Here is a 22,649-nt window from a genome sequence, read left to right on the forward strand (position 1 = left end):
CAATAGAAGAAAAGGGAGTGGAAGTCACCTGATGTTTTCTTTAACAGTCCAAAACTTGCTATTGTGAGTGGAAGCTTGGGAGTCTGAAATAAAACATTTAGAGACTGATTTGAAAATAGGTTGTTGAGCTAAAAAAAGCTGTATTTGATGCAAAGAGTAAATTGGTTTGGTTTTTGGCAGGCTGGGGTTTGGTCACTTGCTAAGAAAATATTCTCAATTGTGTAAGTTGCTAAGAGATTGCCCAGGAATTCTACAGTGTCTCCACTGCTGGAAGTCTTAGATCACAGAAACAAAATACTCTGGTCAGACTTGTGTCTTTGGGGAATATGTGAATAAAACTGATCATGGTGTGAAGGTTGGGAGGGGAATTCCTGAGCCTCCTTCCAGGACTCTGTGCTTCTGTCTCAACTTATTCCAAAGCTACAGGGACTTGCAGTAGACCTTGGCCAAGCAAATAGTGCTGGCACATGGCTACTGGCTGATCAAAATAGCATGAAATGTGTTGTTTATTGAATATAAATCATCTCCTCAGGCACATTACACTGGGTTAGTTTGCTACATAAACCTTACTACAGGTATGTAATGTACCTTCACAACAAGGTTTGCATTTGCACTCATCAGAGCCTGTTCACATTGTGTTTTATAATGTTCCTGAAACCACAGAGAAGGCATAAAGGAGCTGCAGGCTCTTTATTTGAGAGCTGTGTTTTAAATAGGCTTTGTTAACTTGTTAGCAAACCTAAATCCAGTTACTCTTTTCATGTGCCTTGAGCATATTCAGTCGTTGCGTAACGGTTGCCTGGGAACCTGCAGCCAGAGTTGTAGAAAAATCCTTTCTGAAAGGTCATTAAATAATTTGGAGTGGTACAGGATGTATGTTCTGCTGTGTAGTAAGCCCAGAGAATATTGTTATTAAACACTCAAAGTGGGCCAGGCAAGTGCAGAAACATGAGTCCAGGTGTGTGCCCTGGAAGCTGTGTGAGGAGAAAAGGTGATCGAGGAACCTATGTTAGAAACCAGAATTATTTTATATTGAACGTGTCAAAACACATTATTTTAAAATGTATCTCTGTTTAAATTGTCTGCTCATTTAGCTCATTTGTATTTAGCACATGTGGGCCTGTTTGGTTTAAGAAGAGTAGGAATGGTTTGCAGCAGTGGCAGTTTATGACAAGAATGATATAAATCATCACCTGGACCTCTGGCACAGGGGCATCCAGGCATGTGTATCTGTAAAATCACATCCTCTTGGCTTGTTTATTTAATTCAAGTTGCTAAAATTCCCAACTCCAGAGATGTGAGTCTTGCAAGGATTTGGAGGGGACCTTGAAGCTCATCCTGTTTCACCCCCTGCCAGGGTGCTCCAGGCCCTGGGTTAGTTCTTGCACCAGACAGAAAACTGTGGCACGTAAAAAAACTGTGTAAAGCCCCCCAGGTAATAGGGGAATAACTCCTTCTGCTCTATTGCAGAGCAGAACAAAATAAGCTTCACAAAAAAAGTGAAGTTTTATAACCCAGAGGCTGAATTTGCAGGTAGGCTTCAGGTGTGTGTAAGGGTTGATGCCTCTGGAAATCACTCTGCACCAGGAATTACAGAACCACATTTCTTTCTCTTCTGAGCACTTGCTGAGCTTTGGCTCCAACACTGGGAGTTTTGTCTTAAAGGTTTAGTAAGTGCAGGAGAAAAGGAAAAAGATTATTAGTGCATCATTGAGTGAAGTGTGATTTCTGTGAGGTCATTACATTTGGTGAGGAAATAATAGAAATGGTTATATTCTGAAGAGTTTGTCCTGGAATACATGATAAAGAAAAAAGCTCAGGAGTTTTAGTTTTTCCTTCATAACCCTGTAAGTAAAAGTGGTTTGGTTTGGATGTTGATGTTTTCTTGATTCCAGACTCTGTTTTTTTCCCTTGCAGCTCAGCCAGCAGGAGTCCCAGAGATCCTAAAGAAAAGTCTCCACAGCTGTTCAGTGAAGGGTGAAGAGGAAGTTTTTCTGATTGGCAAGAACTTCCTAAAGGGAACAAAAGTGATTTTCCAAGAGAATGTTTCTGGTTAGTGTGAAAGCAGGGCTGGCTTGGGGTGCTGAGCAGAGCCTGGGGTCGGGGATTCGCTGCTGGGTAAAGCTCAGCTGGGGAGAGCAAACTGAGGAGCTGAGTGAAGGCACTGAAACAAATTGCTCTGGAGGATGTGCACTAACCTAGGCTTTTTAATTTTTGTTTAGATGAGAATTCTTGGAAGGCAGAAGCTGAAATTGACATGGAATTATTTCATCAGGTATTATTTTACTGTATTACTTTTATTATTACTACTATTATCACAACTACTACTATTATTATTACTACTATTATTATATTTTTAATTAAAAGAATAGACTGACTCTGTTTCCAAAGAAAAATGAATCAAGCCTTTCCCTCTTTCTGTGCATATCTAGAAATAATACTATTTTTTTTCATGTAAGGTCTGCTGTGGCTCTGGTGGAATATAATTTGGGGTTTACTCCAGTGAAATTGTTCAGTGTCTAACTGAGAGCTCGGATCCCACAGTGGATTTGCTGAGCAGGTCTTTCCCCTTACGTGCAATGGAATTAAAAGGCCTAATTCAGTTTTCCCAGCAGTTTTCCATGGAAGGAGATTGTGTGTACAGCATAGTCTTTATAAATGGCTGGATTTTTGTTCCACTCTGAAATGTTTTAGAGAATATTTATTCTTTTTGACACAAATAAGTGTCTTTATGGACTCTTAGGTTGCAAATGGTGTCAGGAAAGGGCCGTGCTGGTCCCACCTCCAAGGGCAGTATCTCACATGTGCATTGCCCCCAGTGCCCTGGGCTTTTATTTGTGGTGCTTTATCTGCCTATTTCTGTCTTTTGTTGTAAGTAAGGAGAATTAAGATCAGTAGTGAGGAAATGTGATCCTTTTGCCTTGCAGAATCACCTTATTGTGAAGGTGCCACCATATCACGACCAGCAAATCACCTCAGCTGTCTCAGTGGGAATTTACGTGGTGACCAACGCTGGCAGATCTCACGACGTGCAGCCCTTCACCTACACTCCAGAGCCAGGTGTGGGGGTGCCCTGGGGGAGCAGGGGCCTTTTCACCTGCTCAGCAACCTGCATCTTCCCAAGCCCCTCTTGCTGGCCAGTGCTGCTCTGTTAATAATAAAATCTAAACACTTTGCTTTTCTCCTTTATGTGCCAAATACCTCAAATTCCAGCTGTCTTGTGACAGCTCTTCTTACACAGCAGCATCCATTTCTAGTTTAAGGATCAAAATGAGGCCGAGCAGGATAAAAAATCAACCTATCCCATACAATGCACCAAATAACCAAGAAATCCCAGCAGGCTTTATCCTGAGGAAAGCTGCAATTTGCCCACTTCATGTATTTTAGTTTATTTATTTATCTGTATCACAATAGACAGTGCAAAGGTTTGTGTGGGTTTCAAAGAACCTGAATTTCTTTAAGCTATAAGGAATTGTTTTGGTTTGCTTTGTGTTTTTTTGGCTTGTTTGCTGATTTAACGTAAGGAAGTTCTCAATGCGTTTTGTCTCGGCAGCTGGGACTCTGAATGTTAATGTGAAGAAGGAAATCTCCAGCCCAGCCCAACATTGTTCTTTTGAAGAGGCTATAAAAGGTACTAAATTGATTCTTATCATTGTTCTTAATAATTTAACTATGAATTCCTACCCAGATTTGGTGAAATGAATCAGACATCCTGTGATAAGTCTGTGCTTATAAAATCTGGCCCTATTCTTACAGGGAGGTTTGTTTTCTGACTCTGAAACTTTTACTTTATAACAATATTCCTATCAGTATGTTTTAGTACAAGCTAATATAGAACAAAAAAAAAAAAGAAGGCAAAAAATAAGACTAATTTTTTTTAAAAAAATTCAGGCTCTGCAGTCTAATCTTTATTTAGTCTGTTTGCAAGTGAAGAATAAAAAAAAGCCTAGGATTGCAGTTAATACAAAGAATTAGAAACTGTGTAGTGTTAATTTAAGCAAATATATGAACTAATATACAGGGTAAGCCTGATATCCATCTAATTTAGTGTGGAGCCTAACTGAGGGAAGATCCCAACTGCTCCAGGAGAACAGCTGCTGTTCCGTGGCACACAATGTGCTGTTGCTGTTCCTTCATGTCCTCAGTTAATTTATGCCATAAATCTGAATTTACCCTCTCATGGGGGTTTCTGTGTCAGCTCCTCTTTGATGCTTCATCCCTGTACCTGTTCTGCTCCAGGCTGACTCTGAACCAGAGGTCAGAGAATTTTGTTTGCTGTATGTAGTTGATCTGTTCTGTCCTTCCTCACTCTGTACGCACATGCAGAAATTTTACTGCCCCCTTACTGTAAGGTTTAAATTTGCTTAGGGTGTGGAGATCTGTTGCTTTACGTTGAAGAGTAATTCTGTAATTTACCTGAAGGGAGTTATGGAGTGGTTTTACCATTGTTCCTCTTGTTCTGGTTTTGTTTGTGGCTGCAGCAGCGAAGGCCACGGGCTGTAACCTGGAGAAGGTGAACATTCTTCCTAGTGCCTTGATAACTCCACTCATGCCAAGCAGTATGATCAAGAACGAAGATGTGGCTCCAATGGAAGTAAGTGCACAAAAATGCTCTCCCCCCATGTTCCAGGTGAGTTTGTTGGGGGGCTGAGCTCAGCAGCTTGCAGGCTCTGAGTTACATCTGCTCCTTGGTCCATGCTTTAGCAGTGGAGAAGAGTAATAGACAGGGAACGTGCCATCCATGTCCAGGATCAGTCTGGGCACAGCACAATCACAGAGCATGAGTGAAACACACAATTTCTTTTGATAACTCACTTGGTTCCTGCCCTCAGACAGATTGATGGGTTGGTGGCCCTATGATGGGGTCTTTTATCCTGTGACACAGAGCTAGTAAATTACTGTAAGAACATTCTTTAAATCAGTTCTTAGCATTGCTTTCATTAAATTGTGCCGTGATTCCATCCTTGAAGTAGCATTTCCACTGCTGATCATTTGTTTGCTGGTTTGGGTGTGTCTGGGTTTCACATCTCACATCTCCCTCTGATCTTCCCTGGACACGGGGGATTTTGGTAAAGTGTATTTGCATACCCGCAGTAAGTTAATAAATTACCAAATGTCTTGCTCTTTTCAGGCTTCAAATGTGGTTGGACCAACTCAGCAAACATTGGAAAACAGCATGTCTGGCATATCAACTTCTGCTTCCCATTTACCTTCTGAAAGTGAAAACCAGCAGCAAATCCAGCCCAAGGTGTACAACCCAGAGACCCTGAGCACGATCCAGACACAGGACATTTCCCAGCCCGGCAGCTTCTCCGCAGTGTCCGCCCCGGGCCAGCTGCAGAACAGCGATGCCCTGCTGCAGCAGGCTGCACAGTTCCAGCCGAGGGATTCGCAGCCCAGGGAGGTGCTGCAGTCGGATGGCACGGTGGTGACTCTGTCACAGCTGACCGATGCCTCGCAGCAGCAGCAGCCGACGCTCTCGGAGCCGGCCCAGGCCCTGCAGCAGCAGATTTCCTCGAGCATCTTCTCGTCGGCCAGCGGCGTGAGTCAGCTCCAGAACACCATCCAGCAGCTCCAGGCTGGGAACTTCCCCACCAACACCGCCACGGGCAGCAACAGGAACGTTGACTTGGTGCAGCAGGTTCTGGAAGCTCAGCAGCAGTTATCTTCCGTTTTGTTTTCGGGCTCAGACAGCAGCGAGGATGTCCAAGATCAGCTGAACGCAGATATCTTTCAGCAGGTTAGCCAGATACAGAGCAGCGTGAACCCCGGGATGTTCTCCTCCTCAGACACAGCTGTCCATTCCAGAGGGGAGAACCTTTTGCCCGGCCGAGCTGAGAGTGTTCACTCCCAGCCTGAAGGTGCCCTGTCCAGCCAGCAGCAGCAGCAGCAGCAGGCCATGGAGACGTCGGCGGCCATGGTGATGGGCATGCAGCAGAACATGTGCCAGGCGGCCACGCAGATGCAGTCGGATCTGTTCTCCTCCAGCACGGCGGGGAACGGAGCCCTGCAGCAGTCCCCGGTGTACCAGCAGGCCTCTCACATGATGGGTGGCTTGTCCAGCAGCGAGGACATGCAGATGCAGTGTGAGCTGTTCTCCTCGTCCCCGGGGGTGTCCGGCGGCGAGGCGGCCGCCCCCGCCCAGCAGCCGGTGTCCAGCAGCGGTGCTGCCATGTTCCAGTCAGCCAGCTCTGCAGAGGGGGAGGAGGCCTCGGGCCAGGGCAAGCAGATGCAGAGCTCTGTGTTTCAGACCATGGTTCAGATGCAGCACAGCGGGGAAAGTCAGTCCCAGGTTAATCTCTTCTCATCTACCAAGACCATGATGAGTGTCCAGGCCAGTGGGACTCAGCAGCAGGGCGGGGGTCTGTTCCAGCAAGGTGGAGAAATGATGTCGATTCAGTCGGGAAGCTTCATCCAACAGTCTCCACACTCACAAGCTCAGCTTTTCCACTCTCAGAACCCTATTGGTGACACTCAGAATATATCCCAGGAAACACAAGGATCCCTTTTTCATAGCTCAAATTCCATTGTCCACAACCAGACCAACACTAACTCCTCTGACCAACTGCAGCCCCCGATGTTCCACTCACAGAATGCCATGGGTGTCTTGCAGAGCTCCTCGGTGCCTCAAGACCAGCAGTCTGCCAACATGTTCCTTTCCCAGAGTTCCATGAGCAACCCTGCTACTCAGGAAGAGCAGATGTCATTCTTTACAAGCCCAAATCCCATTTCTCCTCTTCAGACAGCAACAAACACTGAACAGCAGACTTCTTTCCAGCAGCAGACACAGATCTCTCATATCCAGAGCTCCATGCTTCCCCAGGAGCAGCCCCAGACTCAGCCAGCTCAGCAGGGTTTGTTTCAGTCCCAAGTGTCGTTGGGCTCCATCCAGTCCAGCTCCATCCCTCAGAACCAACAAGGAGCCATTTTCCAGCCTCAGCATTCGATTGTTGCTATCCAGAGCAGCCCTCCATCTCAGGAGCAGCAGCAGCAGCAGCAGCAGAACATGATGTTCAGCAATCAAAATGCAATGAGTACAATGGCCCCCCAAAAGCAGAACATGATTTTCAGTCCAAACCAAAACCCGGTCACCAATCAGGAGCAACAAGGCCAGTCCATTTTTCATCCACAGTCCAACATGGCCTCGATGAATCAGGAACAGCAGCCCATGCAATTCCAGAGTCAGCCCACAGTGTCTTCTCTCCAGAATCCTGGCTCCAACCAGGCTGAAGCACAGCAGCCAACCATCTTCCATAACTCACCCCAGATTCAGCTGGTCCAAGGGTCCCCAAGTTCTCAAGAGCAACAAGTCACCCTCTTCATCTCCTCAGCTTCCATGTCTGCCCTGCAGAACAGCATGAGCCAGTCGGAGCTGCAGCAGTCCCCCATGTACTCCTCCCAGAACAGCATGGCAGGAATGCCAGGAACTGCTTCTCCTCCCCAGCAGCAGGCTCCTCTGTTCCACAACACGGCGGGAGGTGCCATCAACCAGCTGCAGAATTCCCCTGCCTCATCCCAGCAGACCTCGGGAATATTCCTGTTCGGCATCCAGAACAGTAAGTGACCAGTGCCCCACACTGAGCTTGCCATAGAAACAGGGAACGGTTTGGGTGGGAAGGGACCTTAAAGCCCATTCCATCCCACCCCTGCCATGGCAGGGACACCTCCCACTCTCCCAGGCTGCTCCAAGCCCCAAGGTACAGCCTGGCCTTGGGCACTGCCAGGGATCTAGGGGCAGCTGCTCTGGGCACCCTGTGCCAGGGCCTGCCCACCTCCCAGGGAAGAGTCTCTCACTAATATCTGATCTGGGAATGATTGTGCTCTCCTAAGAGAGCATTTCTCTTGCTGCTTTTGGTTTCCACAATATATATGTTGCCTCTCTTCACGTTGCTGAAGGAAAGCAAGGATTTTAGAAGCTGTAGAGTCCAGAAAAGTGTATTTAACTGTACAAACCTGCCCTTTTCCTTATCTCCTCTCTGGACTCAGCCTCCATGACTGGTTCTGTGGGATGCAGAGCCTTTCTCTGTGTGCAGAGGTCTGTGGGTGCCTGTGAGCCCCCGCAGCTAGAGGTGCAGGTGTTGCTTACAGCAGGCTGTAGCAGCTCTCCCAGGGTGGGTGCACAGCTGGTGGTTGTGGGCCGTGTGCTTTGCTGTGGGAGCCCTTGGCGTGTGCCAGGAGCCTGAAATGTCCCTGTGTCCCCCAGACTGCGGGCAGCTGCTGCCCGCCGGGCCGGCGGCGCTGCCGGAGGAGCTGATGGCCATGGGGCAGCCCGGGCAGGCGCAGGGCGAGGCGCAGCCCGCCGTGCCCGCGCTCCTGTCCCAGCCGCTGCCCGAGACCCCCCCGCTGCCCTCGGCCATGGCCACCAACCAGAACATGGAGAAGATCGACGATCTGCTCGTGTCCTTGCAGAACCAGGGGAACAACATGGCTGGCTCCTTCTAATTAGGCAAGTGGTGAGTCTGGGGCTCTGGGTTCTTTGCTGCCACACAGGAGCTTTGCTCGGTGCATTTACACCTTGCAATGTGTGGCTGTGCTTTGAGAGGTCACTAAAACACCTGAGGCTGAATTAATACTCTAATACCAGAATTAAGTTACTAGAACCAGTCAGAGGTCAGAAGTTGTATGAAACAGTTGAGACTGTGTCTTGTTCATTTTTCCTTCATTTTGTCATCTGCTGTGAGAGTCGGGTACTTTGTTAGGGAGGAGAGCGGATCACTGGCAGCTTGGCAGATCAAAACCTTATGAAACATGACTGTAGTTAAAAAACTTGAGACTTACTGAGTAAATGACACCTCAAGTTTGAACTGTTCTGAACTCTTCCCCTGGGTTACAATAACGTAATGTGAAAACAAGTTTTGGTGGAATGTGGCAGCTCCTGAGTGTGCCACATGCTGAGGCTATGTTAGAAACAGCCAACAGCATCAGCTGTTGCTAGGAGACATTCTGCTTTTAGAAGGTGTTTTTTCAGAGGGGGAAGAGCCTTTGACTACAAATGAGCACCAAGAACCAGGAGGACTCTGGAGTCCAGTGTTGGTTGTGGTAACTTGGGGTGGTCTTGTCCTAAATCGCCCCTGAGTTTTCACTGAAGTGATGCCCATCATTCCCTAATCTGAAGGGGTTTGTGTATGGAGTTTGGAATCTCTCCAGAGCTTCTCTTGCTCCTCTCCCCCAGTTCAGTTCTTGCTCATGAGGAACACCCTGAAGATGAAGCCACTGCACAGAAGGAGGAGGGGACTGTGCTTAGTTATGCCTGACTTTTCTGCTTGTTTTCTCACGCAGAAATTCCGTGGAGAAAAAAAAAAAGCGACGATTTCCCAGATCCTCTCAGACCTTCCAACTCTGGATTAGGCTGCGTGGAACCAATTGCTTCTGTGGAAAAGTGGCCTCTTTAAGAGCACACGCGTGGCCAGTGGCAGACCTGAGGCCATGACCATGGAGTTTGGGCTCCACAGTGCCAATAATGCTGAGGAGTTATGCTTTGTGTTACTGGGGCGTGGGGTTGGGCTGTTACCGGGTTCATGAACCTCATTACAGGGGGGGCTCTTGGAATTTAAAGCATATCTGGTCAGTTATTATTGTTGTTGGAAGGTAATCCATGTTACCACGTTTACTTTTTCCCTGCTATTCCTTCTTCCCATCCCTTTTTTCCCTCGGGAAGCTCGTGCAGCAGAAACAGCAGCTGCCTCTGCCCCGAGCCGTGACTCAGCTGTCAGTCAGTGAAGGGATCTCTCGATTGACACGGAGTGGGAGAGCCAGACCCACCCTTAATGAATTGAAAGTATTGAGAACTGTAATAACCAAGCAGAGAATTGCTGCTGTAAATAACCAGTTCCCATCTGAAAATGGGATTAACGGTTTTCCACATCTGTGGAAGCTGGAGTTACGTGGAGCTGTATATAGAGCAAGGGTTTGGTGGCTCTACAAAATGAAGAAATGAAGGGGAACTTCCAGTTGATCTTAAAATCTTCTCTAAAACACCTTCAGCTTGAAAAGAACATTCTGTGTGGCTGAGGAAGGGACTCCTTTGTGTCTCTTGTTCTGACTGATGGGTTGGAGCTCTGTGAAGCCTCATGAGCTGTTCCCAAACCAGCCTTCTCCCTTTTATTCCTTCCATGATTTTCCTTCTCTCCCTCAGTTTTGTACTTTGTTTTTTAAAAAAAGACATAAATATCCTACTGGCTTTAAAGCTAAAGAAACAGCTTTTAGGAATCCTTGGCAGTAAATTGCTTAGTCAGTAGAAGCTTTGACAAATAATCAAGGAGTAAGGAGAGAGGAAGCAATTTCTCCACCACCTTCTAATTGCAGGAATCCCCCTTAACCCGCCACTTCCAGCTGTGACTGATGGAAATCTTCAGCTTGGCTTTACTCCAAGTAGGGGGCAAATTGCATCATTTTTAAGCCTTCTTAAAAGGTCACTTCATCCCGAGCTGTTGCATCTTTGTAGCACATGGAGCTCATGGCAGTTCTGAAGTGATTTTTCCTTTTCCTACCACCGAGCCCCAAGTCTGGTTTCTAGATTGTCATGTTTAATTAAGGAATAAATCATCGACTGATGTTACCGAATGTAAAAACAACCCACTCCAGACCGTGCAGGTGTATTGTGAGGCTTGTGGATTTTTTGGGTGCTTCAACTCTCCAGACAGTGTGTGATCTCTCACTACAGCCTCGTTGAGATCCATGTTCCTCCCGCTGCCGCCGGAGCCGAGCCGCTCCCGCGGCGCCCGTTCCGCCTCGGTAGAGTGTAGCTGGTATCACGTCATTCTTCATTTTTGTTATTTGAAATAACAAAGGAACAGTCTGTAAATGGGTTTTTTTTAAGTTCCTCGAGTCTGTTTACTGTGTGTTTTCCCCTTAACTCGTGTGCGTAGTTGAGCCGTGTAGTTTTCGTTGGTTTTCCTGGATTTCCCCCGTTTGTTGGTCTGTCACGACGTTCACTTTCTCTTTCTGTCTCTCTCTTTCTCTCTCTCATTGAGAGGCATTGAATTACGTTTTCAGTAGTAAGGCTTCTTGCCGATATGAAGGGAACTTTTCAGAAAGAGACCTGCTCTGGGTCATTTAATTTTGAATACAGTTTTCAATCGTTCAAGTTTTGGATGGTTTATATCTAATGTGTGTTTCATTTTTTTGGAAAGCTATATTTTGTATTTAGGAAATGGTATAACTATTTTGCTATTTGTACTGAGTGAGTACATTGGCATAAATATAAAAATTTATATATATACATATATATAAAATATTCTTTTTGCCACACATTTTTGTGGTAAATTTGTGAGTTTGTCTGATGTTCTACCACAACGTGGCGTCTGATAACAGTGGGGTGGGGTGGGGTTTGTTATGTCTTTATTGAGTATTTAAGTACTTTTTGCAACATAAATAACGTGTTCATCTCTCGCCATTCCATCAGGCAGTGTTGGTCCAGCTGGCCACGAGAAGCTTCGCTCTGTGTTTGGTGTGTCCCTCACTCACAGCCTAGCCAGGAAACCCAGAGGCATTTAGGATTATATAAAATATGAAATATTGGGGTTTCCCTCAGAATGAGCCATTCAGCTTTTCTCCACTCTCATTGCCTATTTAATATTTTATTATTAGCGCCTCTGTGTTTTAACTCCTAATTTATGATTATGCTCAAACGTTGGAAATTTTAATCAGGACAGAAAGAATTCCCTGCCTGCATCATGTCCAGAGCTGCTTTAACCCCGACCCAGACTTCTTCTTTCTGTATTTTATTTTTTTTCCCCTGCTAAGACAAAACATTACCAACATCTTGTAATGGTTCACAACACGAAAGAAGCAGCCCCCAGCAGTGCCCGGGTGCTGTGTGGGGCTGCTCAGGCTGAGAACAATGGACCCAACAACGTCCAGAGCGCCGTGGAAGTCCATAGGCACCCACTGGGAAAGGAACTGGTGGTGTTTGCAGGATCTGTGTCCCAGGACGAGCTGCTGGGTGTCACCTGCGGCCGTCGGACACGGAAGGAGTGACAGGAACGACGGATTCGCTCGCGTGCTGCTTCAGTGTGCTCCTTGTTCCCAAGGGCTCTATCCATTTGTTGGTCAGTGCCAAGTCACCAGGGACCAATTCTCCATGGAACAGGATGAGTGCCCAGAAGAGAACCTCATCCCAAGCCTGCCACAGCTCCAGGGAAGGGTATGTTTGAATTGTGGGCGTGCTTGAGGTCACTCATGAAGAGAGAAAAAAAACATACACAAAAAACCAACCAAGGGCTGTGCTATCCCAGTTTTCCCTTCTGGAAACACCTTCCTTTCCTCGTGTTAAATTTACCTGTTCATTTGAGGTCAATGTTTAAATGTACAACACTTTGAACATGTGATTTGGTTACAAAAAGTATTTGTGTGACTGAAGAGGTCGCTCAGCGGTTGGCGCGTGCTCTTTGGCAGCAGCTCTGAGGGTGGAGGGGTTGGATCAGCCCCAGAAGAGCTCAAGGACAGGCTGCAGGGTGACATGGCAGGGAGCACAGCCTGAGCCACGTCTGTGTCTGACCAGGGCCCTGAACATTCACTTGTGGCATTTTGAGCACTTGAGGTTGGGCAGCAGAGCTTCTCTATGACCCCTGTGCTCCAGGAGCACACGCAGCACTGGCATCGTGTCTGGGCCCTTTTGGTGACAGCGAGGATGCTGAGGTACCAGTCTGTGTCAGTCCAGCATCCCTGAGGGTCCCAGAGCAGCCGTTGGTGGGCACAGGTGAGAGTTGAGGGAGATGGAGCTGGCAACCCCCCCATGTCCCCTCAGCTTTTACCCTGAGTGTGCCAGAGCTCACCCAGACACCACAGAGCCAACACTTAGTGCACGGTTTGAGCTGAACATCTCCTCTGGCACGGAGTCACTGGTGCTTTGTGCTTAATTAACAGTTGGTTTGGTATTAATTGCCTCCTCACTGCCTGGTCTTGCAGCAAGCCAAATGCTTTGCTCTTATTTTTACACAAATCTAGTTCAAGAAATAATTCCAGGCTGGCTGTTCTGAAGTGGGTGTCCCCTCTCTGATCGGTGATGATGATTTCTTCTAATCACTGACAGGGTGGCTGCTTCCCATGTAATTTTGAGGTAAAACGAGGCGTGAGCAGTCAAACATAACCTTAGCAGGTTTTTACTGGGCAGCTGTGTCAGTGGACATTCCCCTCACTTGCATAAGCTGAACGTTAGTTTTTAAAGTTTCCATTGATATTTTGATTTAGAATCTAATTTCTAAAAAGAAAAGACATCTGAATGGATTTTATTTCTGTTTTGTTGTGCCTCTGCTTGGCTAACTGTTGGGTTCCTTTTCCAGGGCCATTGTGGGAGAGCAGAGGGAGCACAGACATGGATCTGAGTGAGGGGAGCAGGAGAGAGGAGAGGGAGTTGCTTGGCGTGCTCCGAGCTGTAGGTGGAAGGCAGGAACAGGAAATTCTGGTCACTGCCCACTGCTCATTAGTGCAAAACTCAGTTTCAGGGAGTTGGGGGGTTTTGTGTTTAGGGGGGCTCGGGGCAGTTCTGTTCTATAGAAGCTAAAAGCAAACAGCAGTGGGATGCTGGGTTTGTTCTTTGTTTTAATTTGGGCTGGTTTAGTTTTTTGTGGCAGCCTCTGAGCACTTTGTGTTCATGCTCTGACCAGCTGTGCCAGCTGTGGTACCACAGCACCAAGGGTCAGTGTTGGAAATGGGGTAAATGTGTTAGAAACAAGGAAAAATGCAGCAGGGGGTGAACTCCTGCCAGAGGGAACTTGGGAAATTCTCTAGGGGAGTGGGGGAGGTCACACAAGAGGAGAGGCTTTTCCTCTCCCAGTCTGTATAGGGATGTAAATATGCACTGCCTGTATATTCTAGGATTATATATATGTATATAGAGGAGTCAGATTATATATAAATAATAGTATACACAGCATTAGAATACTGTTATATTTACATTTTTATAAACATGAAATAATACTCCTTTTCCTCAGTAGGAGGTTTTTGTAGTAACTCATGAGTAGTTGTCTCACACCTCTCAGTCCTGTCCTGTTGGTGACATGGCTCCAGAACTTGCTGTGCTTGGGAACCTCACTGGGATCTGTGGCTTGCAAGCAGCTGTGGCCACTTTTGTGGTTTTATATCTTTTTGTTCATACCTGCAGATGTGGTTTAGGGTAGAACTGACACCCAGGCTGAGGATGGCTTCCTGCAGCCCTGAGCATCCCTGGGCTTCCCCTGAGCTGTTTCCATCCCAGTGTGGCAGCAGCTGGTGCAGATAGGGGTTGGTGGTGGCTGTGCTGTCCAGGGCTGGGCTGACACCAGCCCAGGTGTGGGATGTGACTGTGTAGCAAAAGGTCCCTGCTTCTGCTGGGTCAGGGAGGGGAAGCTCCTCTGCCATTTCTCTTTATTCCCATGAGAGCAGGAGTCTGTAAACTGACTTTTTTTTAACTGATTCATTAGTGCAACAATCAAAATCTAGACAACACCTTGAAAGCCAGTGAAGCTCCCCTTGAATTCTGTCCGTGGGGAACATGCCATGACTCTTGCTGATTTCTTTCTTGCAGGTTGTGTGAGGAATTAAACCCTAAGAATCATAGAATATCCTGAGCTGGAAAGGACCCACAGGGATCCCCCAGTGCCCCCCCTGTCCCTGCCAGACCCCCACCAACCCCACCCTGGGCATCCCTGGCAGCGCTGTCCAAAGGCTCCTGGAGCTCTGGCAGCCTCGGGGCCGTGCCCATTCCCTGGGGAGCCTGGGCAGTGCCCAGCACCCTCTGGGGGAAGAACCTTTTCCTAATATCCAACCTAAACCTGCCTGGCACAGCTCCAGCCTTTAAATCAGATCATAAATTCAATAATGTGTATTGTGTCCAACATGACTTTCAATTCCAAATCCACTGGAATTTGTCCTGAGTGGATCAGTGTTATCCTGGTACAGGCCTTCTTAAATCACCTCCATCACAGTGAGAGCCAGTGTCCTCCTTTGTTCTCTTGGAGTTTGCAGAGCTGAACTCTGCTTTTTCCAGGGATCTGTCATTTTTGCTGTTACACTTCATTAAATTGCCCGGTGACATTCACTGTGTAGGGAGAGGGCAAGGAACCCAGGGATTCCCTGCTCACTGACCCCTGTGTTCAGGTTCCAGCAGCCCTCTGTGACACATTCCAGCTCCAGGCTTGGGATTAGGGAGGGGTCCTGTGTTCACTGGCAGGTAAATGGCCTTGGCTTTGTTTTGCCCCTGGAGCTGCCCCGTGAACAGGATCTGACCCGAGTGCCCTGGGCAGGACCATGGCTACCCCTTGGGATAATGTGTCCAGGGGCAGGTTCCTGTTTGGAAGTGGCTCTCTGGGTCTTGCAGAACTGGGATCCCATTCCAGTACCCTTAGCAGCCTGCAGCATTCCTGAAGCTTTTTTATTCTGGATAAAATGGGGCACTTTGAATTATTTCCACCTGAGCTGATGCTGAGTTAAGCTCCAACCCCTTCAGAGACAGAGCAGAGTTCCAACCTCTGTCTCTTTCCCTGCACCTCAGGTGGGCTCTCCCCTGCCTGCCAGATGTTCTGGGTGCACCCTCGACCGCTGAGCTGCCTCTTCTGTGTCCTGCAATGTGAAAGTAGCACCAGATACTCCTTCGTGCAGTTCTGTGTATATGGCTTTCGTAGGTGGGTTTCCCAAGCACTGATTCCCGGTGTTTTCAGTTTGTCTATGAGGGGATATTTTATTTGCATCTATGTTTTTAGCTCTCCTGTGATAACTTGTTGAATATTAAAAAAAAAATATTTTGCTTCTATTGGGACATTTGTATACTCGCAACTATATTTCTGTAAACAGCTGCAGTCGAGAATAAACGATGAAAGTTTTCATTTTACACTGTAAAGTCTTGGGATGGTTTTACCAAGGGCATGACCAGAGCTGTGCCCAGGGTGCTGCAGCTGCTGCAGGAAAAGGTCCTTGGGAATCACACTGGCTCGTGGCATGGGACCCCAGTATCCCCTGGGGGAGAGGCAGAGTGTGCCCCAGGAGGTGAGGCCAGCAGTCCAAAGCAAAAATGGTGGAAGTTTCCGTGTCCTCAGCAGGATGTGTGGGTGCCTTATCTGCAGCTTTAACATACTAAAAGTGCCCTGGGGCTGGGGAGGCCCAGGAGTGTTCCCCTTTGCTGCTTCTACTCTGCAGCCTGTGACCTCCCCAGGACCAGGGGCCACAGCTGCTTTCAGGTATTTCCTTACGTTGAACGATTTCAGCAGGGCTAAGGAGGAACTGCAGCAAGAGCTGTGCCCAACAGTCTAACTGTGAAAGACTTCAGCAGATTTATCCACAAAGCTTTACCCCAGAGTCTCCCTCTTCAGCCCTGGGCATCACCCAGTGCCAGGGTGGGACACAACCCCCTGCCCTGGGCTTTTGTCCTTCTGGAGCTTATTGTCCCGTGGGGCACAAGATCCAAGAAATCCTCTCCGTCCCAGCCTCCTCATTCCTCGAGGCTCAGAGAAAGGCTCCCCCTGGCACAGGCAGCCACAGAACTGGCACTGAGTCACAGGGCTTTGGGGTTTGGTGTTTATTGGGTGACACAGGCCCTGCCCAGAGGTGTCCAGGGAAGCCACCTCACCCTCCCCCGTGCTGGGGGCCTCCCCCAACCCCGTCACCATCACCCCAGTCACGGTGGCTCTCTGGGCACCCGCGCAGTGGGGACAGGATGGCCTGGCCCCTGCCCAGGTGCTGGGAGAGGCCTCGCCCTGGCAGAGGCACTGGCACACCTGGGCAGGTGGGTCCTGCGGGCAGGGCCCGTCCTGCCCTCACCTCCTCTTGACGAACTTCTTGGTGACGGCGTTGGGGTTGAGGCGGCGGCGGCCGGCGCCCAGGGCGGCGTCGCGCAGCTGCAGGTGCGCGGCCCGGCTGTGCACGTCGTTCTCGGCGAAGGGGGAGGCCCCGGCCAGGTAGTCAGGGTCGAACACGTTGGTTTTCTGCCGGGCCTTGCGGGACAGGCGCTGCTGCGGGAAGCGCTGATCCTCCACCAGGTGCGGGTTGTTGGCGTGCTTGCCGCCCTGCGGCGCCGGCAGCGGGTACTGCGGGGAGAAGGGATCAGCCCCGACTCCCAGGGAGCCCAGCCCTCTGCAGAGCTGAGCGGGGATGCCCGAAAGCCCTGGGGTCCAAGTGTAACATCTGGAGGATGTTCTCAGTTTGCTCTGATTGCCTCCAACCTGGCAGCCACAGGCTGGGCTCCCATCCCTGGGATCCCAGTGGAAGAATTTCTTCACAGAAGGGATTGTTAAAGGTGGGAAGGGGCTGCCCAGGGAGGTGGTGGAGTCCCCATCCCGGGAGGTGTGCAAGGAATTGACTGGACCTGGCACTCAATGCTCTGGGCCGGCTGATAAGGTGAGGATCAGGGACAGGTTGGATTTAATGGTCTTGATGGTCTTTTCCCACCTCAGTGAGTCTGGGATTCTGTCCAGGTACTCACCCTGAGCCCCCGGGGGTTCAGCACCTTGGGGTTGCGGGAGAAATGCATGTGGAGACTCCCGTCGTCGCTGACACTCACTGCCACCTTCTTGAGGGTCTTGTTACCGCAGTGGGGGCAGAACACCTTGGTCATGTCCGAGGTGGTCCTGCGAGGGTGGGATGGGGGTTCAGAGCTCCTGGCACTGTGGAACACGGGCTCAGCCCGGGCTCAGCCCCAGCCCCAGCACCTGAAGCAGCCGTGGCAGCGCAGGATGTAGCTGCGGGCCCGGCGGATCAGCATCCCGTTCACAGCCAGCACATGGAGACCCATCTGCAGCAGCACGTTCTGCAAGAGCAGGGACACAGCTGGGACTGGCCAGTTGGGGCACTCAGAGCCCTCTGGGACTGAGACCCTGCTGGTCTGACACGGAGCTGTGCCAGAGCCTGAGCCCTGGCTGCCGCCCAGCACCCACCTGCATGGCAAAGTCTGTGGTGACACAGCCGACCTGGACACCCACGGGAGCAGTGTCACAGTGCCCCGTGTCCTGCTGAGCCTGCTTCAGGTTGCTGGGAGTTATCCAGCCTTCGTCATCGCTCTCCTCATCCTCCTCTTCCTCCTCACCGGCGCTGGCCCCGTCTGCAGAGCTCCGGTGCTGCTCAGGAGGCTCAGGGCTGCCGGTGATGGCCTGGGCCGGGGAGCAGGAGATGGTCAGGGTGGCACCGAGGCCTTGGGAATGGCCAGCCAGAAACGGCAGAGCAAGGGCAGGGAGAAGCTTCCAGAGTACTCTCACCAGCAGCTCCCGCAGCTCCTCCTCGATGCTGGGCAGGGGCGGCCGCCAGTACAGGAAGGAGCCGAACTCGTCGCTCTCTGCCGGGGCCGGGCCGGGGCCGGGCTGGCGCGGACCCTTCCCCGCGGGCTTGTGCTGGGGGCGCGGCACGGGCGGCCCTGAGCCCCTCAGCCGGGGCGCGGCAAGGGCGGCCCTGAGCCCCTCAGCCGGGGCGCGGCACGGGCGGCCCTGAGCCCCTCAGCCGGGGCTCCGCGCGACCGCAGCCCTCGCGCTCCCGCCGTGCCTTACCTTTGCGGGCAGGTGGAAGCCGGCGAGGTACAGGGGGGCCTCGGGGTGCCGCGGGGTGGAGCTGAGCCGCACCTGGGGGGCAGCACGGGCGGTCGGCGGAGCCGCTGGAACCGGGACCAGTGCCCGGGCCGCTGGAACCGGGACCCGTGCCCGAGCCCATCCTACCTTGTCCTGCGGCTCCCAGCGGACGCCGCCGGGGCCGTCGATCTCGGCCTGGAGCTGGCACGTGAGGGCGAGCACCTGCAGGTCGGCGGCCGAGAGGCTCGGGTAGTCCCCGGTCTTCTTAGAGAACTCGGTCACTGCGGGGGGAACAGCGAGCCGTCGGGCCGGGCGGGGCCGGGCCGGGCCGGGCCAGGAGGGGCCGCGGGGCCGGTCCGGCGGGGGAAGGAGCCGGTGGCGGGGCCGGCCCGGCACTCACCGATGCGCAGCAGCTCGGGGCGCGGGCGGCGGACCCGCAGCTCGCAGGGCAGCGCGGCGAGGCGGCGGCGCGTGGGCCGGTCGCGGATCTCGGCCAGCACCTCGGGCACGGTGTACAGCGCGTCTGCGATGTCCTGCGGGCAGCCCCGTCACACCGGCCCATAAGCCCTTGACCCCCCCGTCCCTCCGGTGTCTCCCCGGTATTCTCCCGGTACCTGCAGCGGGGCCGCGCTCAGGAACGCGCCCGTGTCAGCCACGACGTGCGGAACACGCGCCATGTCTGCGTGCCCCATGGCCCAGCCCGGCCACCGTCGAAGCGCCGCGGGAAGCACAGCGGGAGTTGTGGTCCGGGCACGGGGCATGCCGGGAGCTGTAGTTCAGTCGGGGCACGCCGCCGTGCCCCAGGAGCCCTTCCGGCCGGCGCGATCACGTGACGGGCCGGGGGTCACATGACGGCGGGAGCTGGAGCCGGGGAGCGGGAGCGGAGCGGCCGCCGGTAACGGGCTGGGACGGGCCGGGCTGGGCTGGGCCGGGCCGGGCTCGGTGTCGCTTCCCGGCCCAGCCTGGGGCGCTCCGTCCGTCCGCCGGACACGGCCTGGTGGGGCGCTCCGGCCGCCGGGAGCTGCTCAACCTGTGCCGGTAGCGGCCCGGGACGGCGGAGCCATGGGGGTGCCCTTGGCCGCCGCCTCCTGTGCGCGGTGCCCGCAGCGCCCGGCCCGAGTCTCTGCGGCGCTGCGGGGCCGGACCGGCCGGTCCCGGGGGCGGGTTCGGTGCTTGCTGCTCGGGCGGCGGCCCCGCCGGTCTTCCGGGAGGCCAGGCCGGGCTGTCGGAAACGGGAAGCCGGGGAGGAAGGGAGGCCTCGGCCTGGCTAAGGGGGTCCCGCCATGTGTCACGGCCCGGTCACGGCCCCGCTGGGCTGAGGGGCGGTGGGGTGTGCGGGGCGGAAAAGCTGTGCCCGGGGAGCGGCACCGGGCACCGGGGGGGAGGACGACAGAGGCGTTTGTTGATGTGACCGGGGGTGTCAGAGCGAGTGACAGAGAAATGGTGTGGAGTCAGGAAAAGAGGGAATGGGGAAGAGAGTCGGGTTGTGAAGGAAGGAGGAAAGGAAGGAAGGAAGGAAACGGCCCAGCCGGTGCTGGGCACGGGCTGGCACAGGAGGGGCACGGCCCCGGTGGAATCCGTGTGGTGTGGGGCTGGGGACGTGAGGAGCAGGGGTACCCGATAATCTCAGGGGAGGCTGGGGTGACCCCGGGCCAGGAAAGTTGGGTGGGAGGAGCGTGTGACAGTGAGTGTGTGACAGTGAGTGAGCCCTCACAGTAAGGGCAGCAGGCTGGCATGTGCCCAGGAGCCCTGGCTGCTGCTGGATGGAGCCAGGACGGTGCTCAGGCGGGGACCTGCAGGCAGAGCTGGGGGCTGTGGGGGCACAGGCAGGCCCTGGGTGCCAGGCAGTTTTGCTGGGCTGGCACAGAGAGGAGAGACCTTGGGAGAGGGGATTTCACAAGGAATCTGCTGTGGGATGGAGCTCGGTACGGTGCAAGGGGGATGTGGGGAGAGGGCAGGGAAGAGGCTCCTGCACAGGAGGAGGGGCTGGAGCTGTTTCCCTGTTTTTGTGCTTCCCCTGGTCAGGGAGGGGGGGTTGGCAGTGGCCTGGCCAGGCAGTTCTGGGCTGGGCTGTGAGCTTGGCCCCCCTGGGCTCTGCAGCTCAGGGAATGGCAGGAGGAGGTCGGAGCAGGCCCAGGGTATCTCCTGCTCCTGTGGGATGTGTGACCTCATCCCTCTGCTCTGTGGCTGCTGCTTTGGGCACCGGCCCTGGCCACATGTCCTGCCACCCTCCCTGGTGTCACAGTGTGTCCTTCTAATATGGGGGTGACACGATGCTCTTAGAGGCCTTTCCCAGCCTCAGTGATCCTGTGGGATTTGGTATCGTAACGAAACCAGGGCTGTCCTTGAGGTTTGTGGTCCCCATGCTGTGACCAGAGCTCCCTCTGTGCAGCCAGTGCCACTGCCATGTCCCTGCCATCTTGTTGGTGATGTGTGGTGAGCCAGTGTCCCCCAGGGTAGGCTTTGGTGGCAGCTGTGTCCCCCAGCAGCACTGGCCTGTGGATGAGGGGTTCAGGTGCCCAGAGGGGTGTCTGGAGGTGGCACTGCCCAGCTCAGCCTGTGGCTGCCGTGCAGGGGTTGCTCTCCCAGGGGCACAGTGTTCCTTTGGTGCAGGGGGTTCATCAGGAGCGGGAGCCCAGCCCGCGTGTCCCGGGGCTCGCCCAGCCCTTGCCCTGTGTCCCTGCCATGCTGGGCACTCTCAGCAGCACCGGGCTGTGTCATGGCTCCCTAGGAGCAGGGTTGAAGTGTCTCCTCTCTCTGCTTCCAGCTGGGGGTGATGCCATGGCCGCTGCCAGCTCCATCAGGGCCAGGGCCGGGCCGCCCTGCGAGAAGTCCCCACTGTCCGTGAAAGGTGGGTGCTGTTGCCTCGCTGGGATTGCCCTGCCGGGAATGTGTGTGCTCTGCCTGTACCCCGGGCTGGCGCACTCGGCACTGCGGGGGAGCAGGGGCTGGGGCTGGCCCTGTGTGCCATGGGCAGGGCCGGTGCCGTGGGGACGTGGCTGCGGGGCCTTGCCGGGCCGCGCTGGTGCTCCCGTGGCCGCGAGATGGCTCCCGGCGCCCGGAGCCGCGTCCCCTCAGAGCCGCGTCCCGCTCTGCCCCTCCGCGGCCACTGCTGGCCTGGGGCTGCCCCGTCCCGTCCTGCCCCGGTGCCCTGGGGCAGGGAGGTGTCCCTGGGGACAGTGACAGTCCTGTCAGGGCTTGGTGCCAGCCATCGCTGCCACCAGAAGCGTTACTCCCCAGTGCCCCTCTCCCAGCACCCTGCTGTGAGTCAGCACCACGGGCTGGCAGGGGTGGGCCGGGGGACAAGGGCAGGGGACAGAGCAGGGGTCAGGGTGTCTCGCAGGCCTAACCCTGTGCCTGTCCCTGCCCAGTTGTGTCTGTGAAGCCCAAGGCCCAGAGCCGCCCAGCACGGATGAACTGCTACGTGGAGGTGGCCGGCGACGGGCTGCCCAGCGAGACCAAGAAGACGGGGAAGCAGATGGGGGTCTCAGAGCTGCTGTGGAACGAGATCCTCACCCTGTGAGTCTGTGTGGGGCTGGCCAGGGGCTGACCCCGTGTGCCCTGCTGTGCCACCAGCTGGGGACACTCAGGTGTCAGAGCTTTGCCCCTTGCATGAGGACACTGCCAGAGACAGCCAGGCTGGGAGGGCGGTGGGAGGAGGGTCTCCCATTGCCTCATGTCCTTCCCCTCTTCTTTGCTCCTTGCCTGTGGCACTGCCTGCTCCCCTAGCAGGGAGTAGGCCGGAGGCCATGCTGACAGCCCCTTTCCTGGTCTCTGCAGGAATGTCACGGCTCAGAGCCACTTGGAGCTGAAGGTGTGGATCTGCCACACGCTGAGGAACGAGCTGCTGGGCGCCGCCTCCGTCAGCCTCGGCAGCCTGCTCAAGGGCGGTGGCAAACGTATGTGCAGGGCACAGGGCAGGGCGTGGAACAGGGCACGGAGCAGGGCCGGGCCCGGGGCAGGGCAGGGGACAGGGCCGTGGTGTCCATGGTGGCTGCGCTCCCCGGCAGGGAACAAGGTGCCGTTGTGTGCCCCGGGCCAGGCGTGCGGGCAGCCGTACCTGCGTCAGCGCGGGCGCCGCGGCGGGCCGGGGAACACAAGCCCCTCTGCTATTTGCTGCCGTTTGCGGTTGCCAGAGCGTGGCTCGTGACAGCAGCTCCCACATAAAGGCGGCCATTCAGG

General features: G+C 53.4%; 3 protein-coding genes across 8 annotated transcripts in view; 2 read left to right on the top strand and 1 right to left on the bottom strand.

Moving 5' to 3' along the window:
- NFAT5 (nuclear factor of activated T cells 5) overlaps positions 1-15,808 on the top strand; it is a 55,006-nt gene extending 39,198 nt beyond the window's left edge. For 4 of the 6 annotated variants that reach the window (XM_030227427.2, XM_018914742.3, XM_050979048.1 and 1 more), the window contains 8 exons: positions 1,918-2,052; positions 2,223-2,275; positions 2,928-3,060; positions 3,554-3,631; positions 4,482-4,594; positions 5,132-7,556; positions 8,204-8,453; positions 9,280-15,808. In XM_030227427.2, coding sequence (XP_030083287.1) covers positions 1,918-2,052; positions 2,223-2,275; positions 2,928-3,060; positions 3,554-3,631; positions 4,482-4,594; positions 5,132-7,556; positions 8,204-8,442 — 3,176 coding nt within the window. In that variant the 3' untranslated portion in view covers positions 8,443-8,453; positions 9,280-15,808. The remainder of the gene's footprint in view (positions 1-1,917; positions 2,053-2,222; positions 2,276-2,927; positions 3,061-3,553; positions 3,632-4,481; positions 4,595-5,131; positions 7,557-8,203; positions 8,454-9,279) is intronic. The other 2 variants (XM_030227428.2, XM_030227429.2) reach the window with 2 other exon arrangements.
- A 669-nt stretch (positions 15,809-16,477) lies between these two features.
- NOB1 (NIN1 (RPN12) binding protein 1 homolog) lies at positions 16,478-19,230 on the bottom strand. The gene is made up of 9 exons (XM_030227785.2): positions 19,082-19,230; positions 18,868-19,000; positions 18,615-18,748; positions 18,450-18,521; positions 18,165-18,296; positions 17,847-18,059; positions 17,622-17,719; positions 17,396-17,540; positions 16,478-17,000 (listed from the first exon to the last, which is right to left on the bottom strand). Exons 1-9 carry the CDS (start codon positions 19,226-19,228, stop codon positions 16,731-16,733), a joined length of 1,344 nt encoding a protein of 447 aa, XP_030083645.2. The 5' UTR covers positions 19,229-19,230; the 3' UTR covers positions 16,478-16,730.
- A 30-nt stretch (positions 19,231-19,260) lies between these two features.
- WWP2 (WW domain containing E3 ubiquitin protein ligase 2) overlaps positions 19,261-22,649 on the top strand; it is a 30,306-nt gene continuing 26,917 nt past the window's right edge. Inside the window, exons 1-4 of the mRNA XM_030227654.2 lie at positions 19,261-19,362; positions 21,235-21,318; positions 21,839-21,986; positions 22,248-22,366. Coding sequence (XP_030083514.2) covers positions 21,249-21,318; positions 21,839-21,986; positions 22,248-22,366 — 337 coding nt within the window. The 5' untranslated portion in view covers positions 19,261-19,362; positions 21,235-21,248. The remainder of the gene's footprint in view (positions 19,363-21,234; positions 21,319-21,838; positions 21,987-22,247; positions 22,367-22,649) is intronic.

The sequence above is a fragment of the Serinus canaria genome, chromosome 11, assembly GCF_022539315.1.
Source record: "Serinus canaria isolate serCan28SL12 chromosome 11, serCan2020, whole genome shotgun sequence".
NCBI lineage: Eukaryota > Metazoa > Chordata > Aves > Passeriformes > Fringillidae > Serinus > Serinus canaria.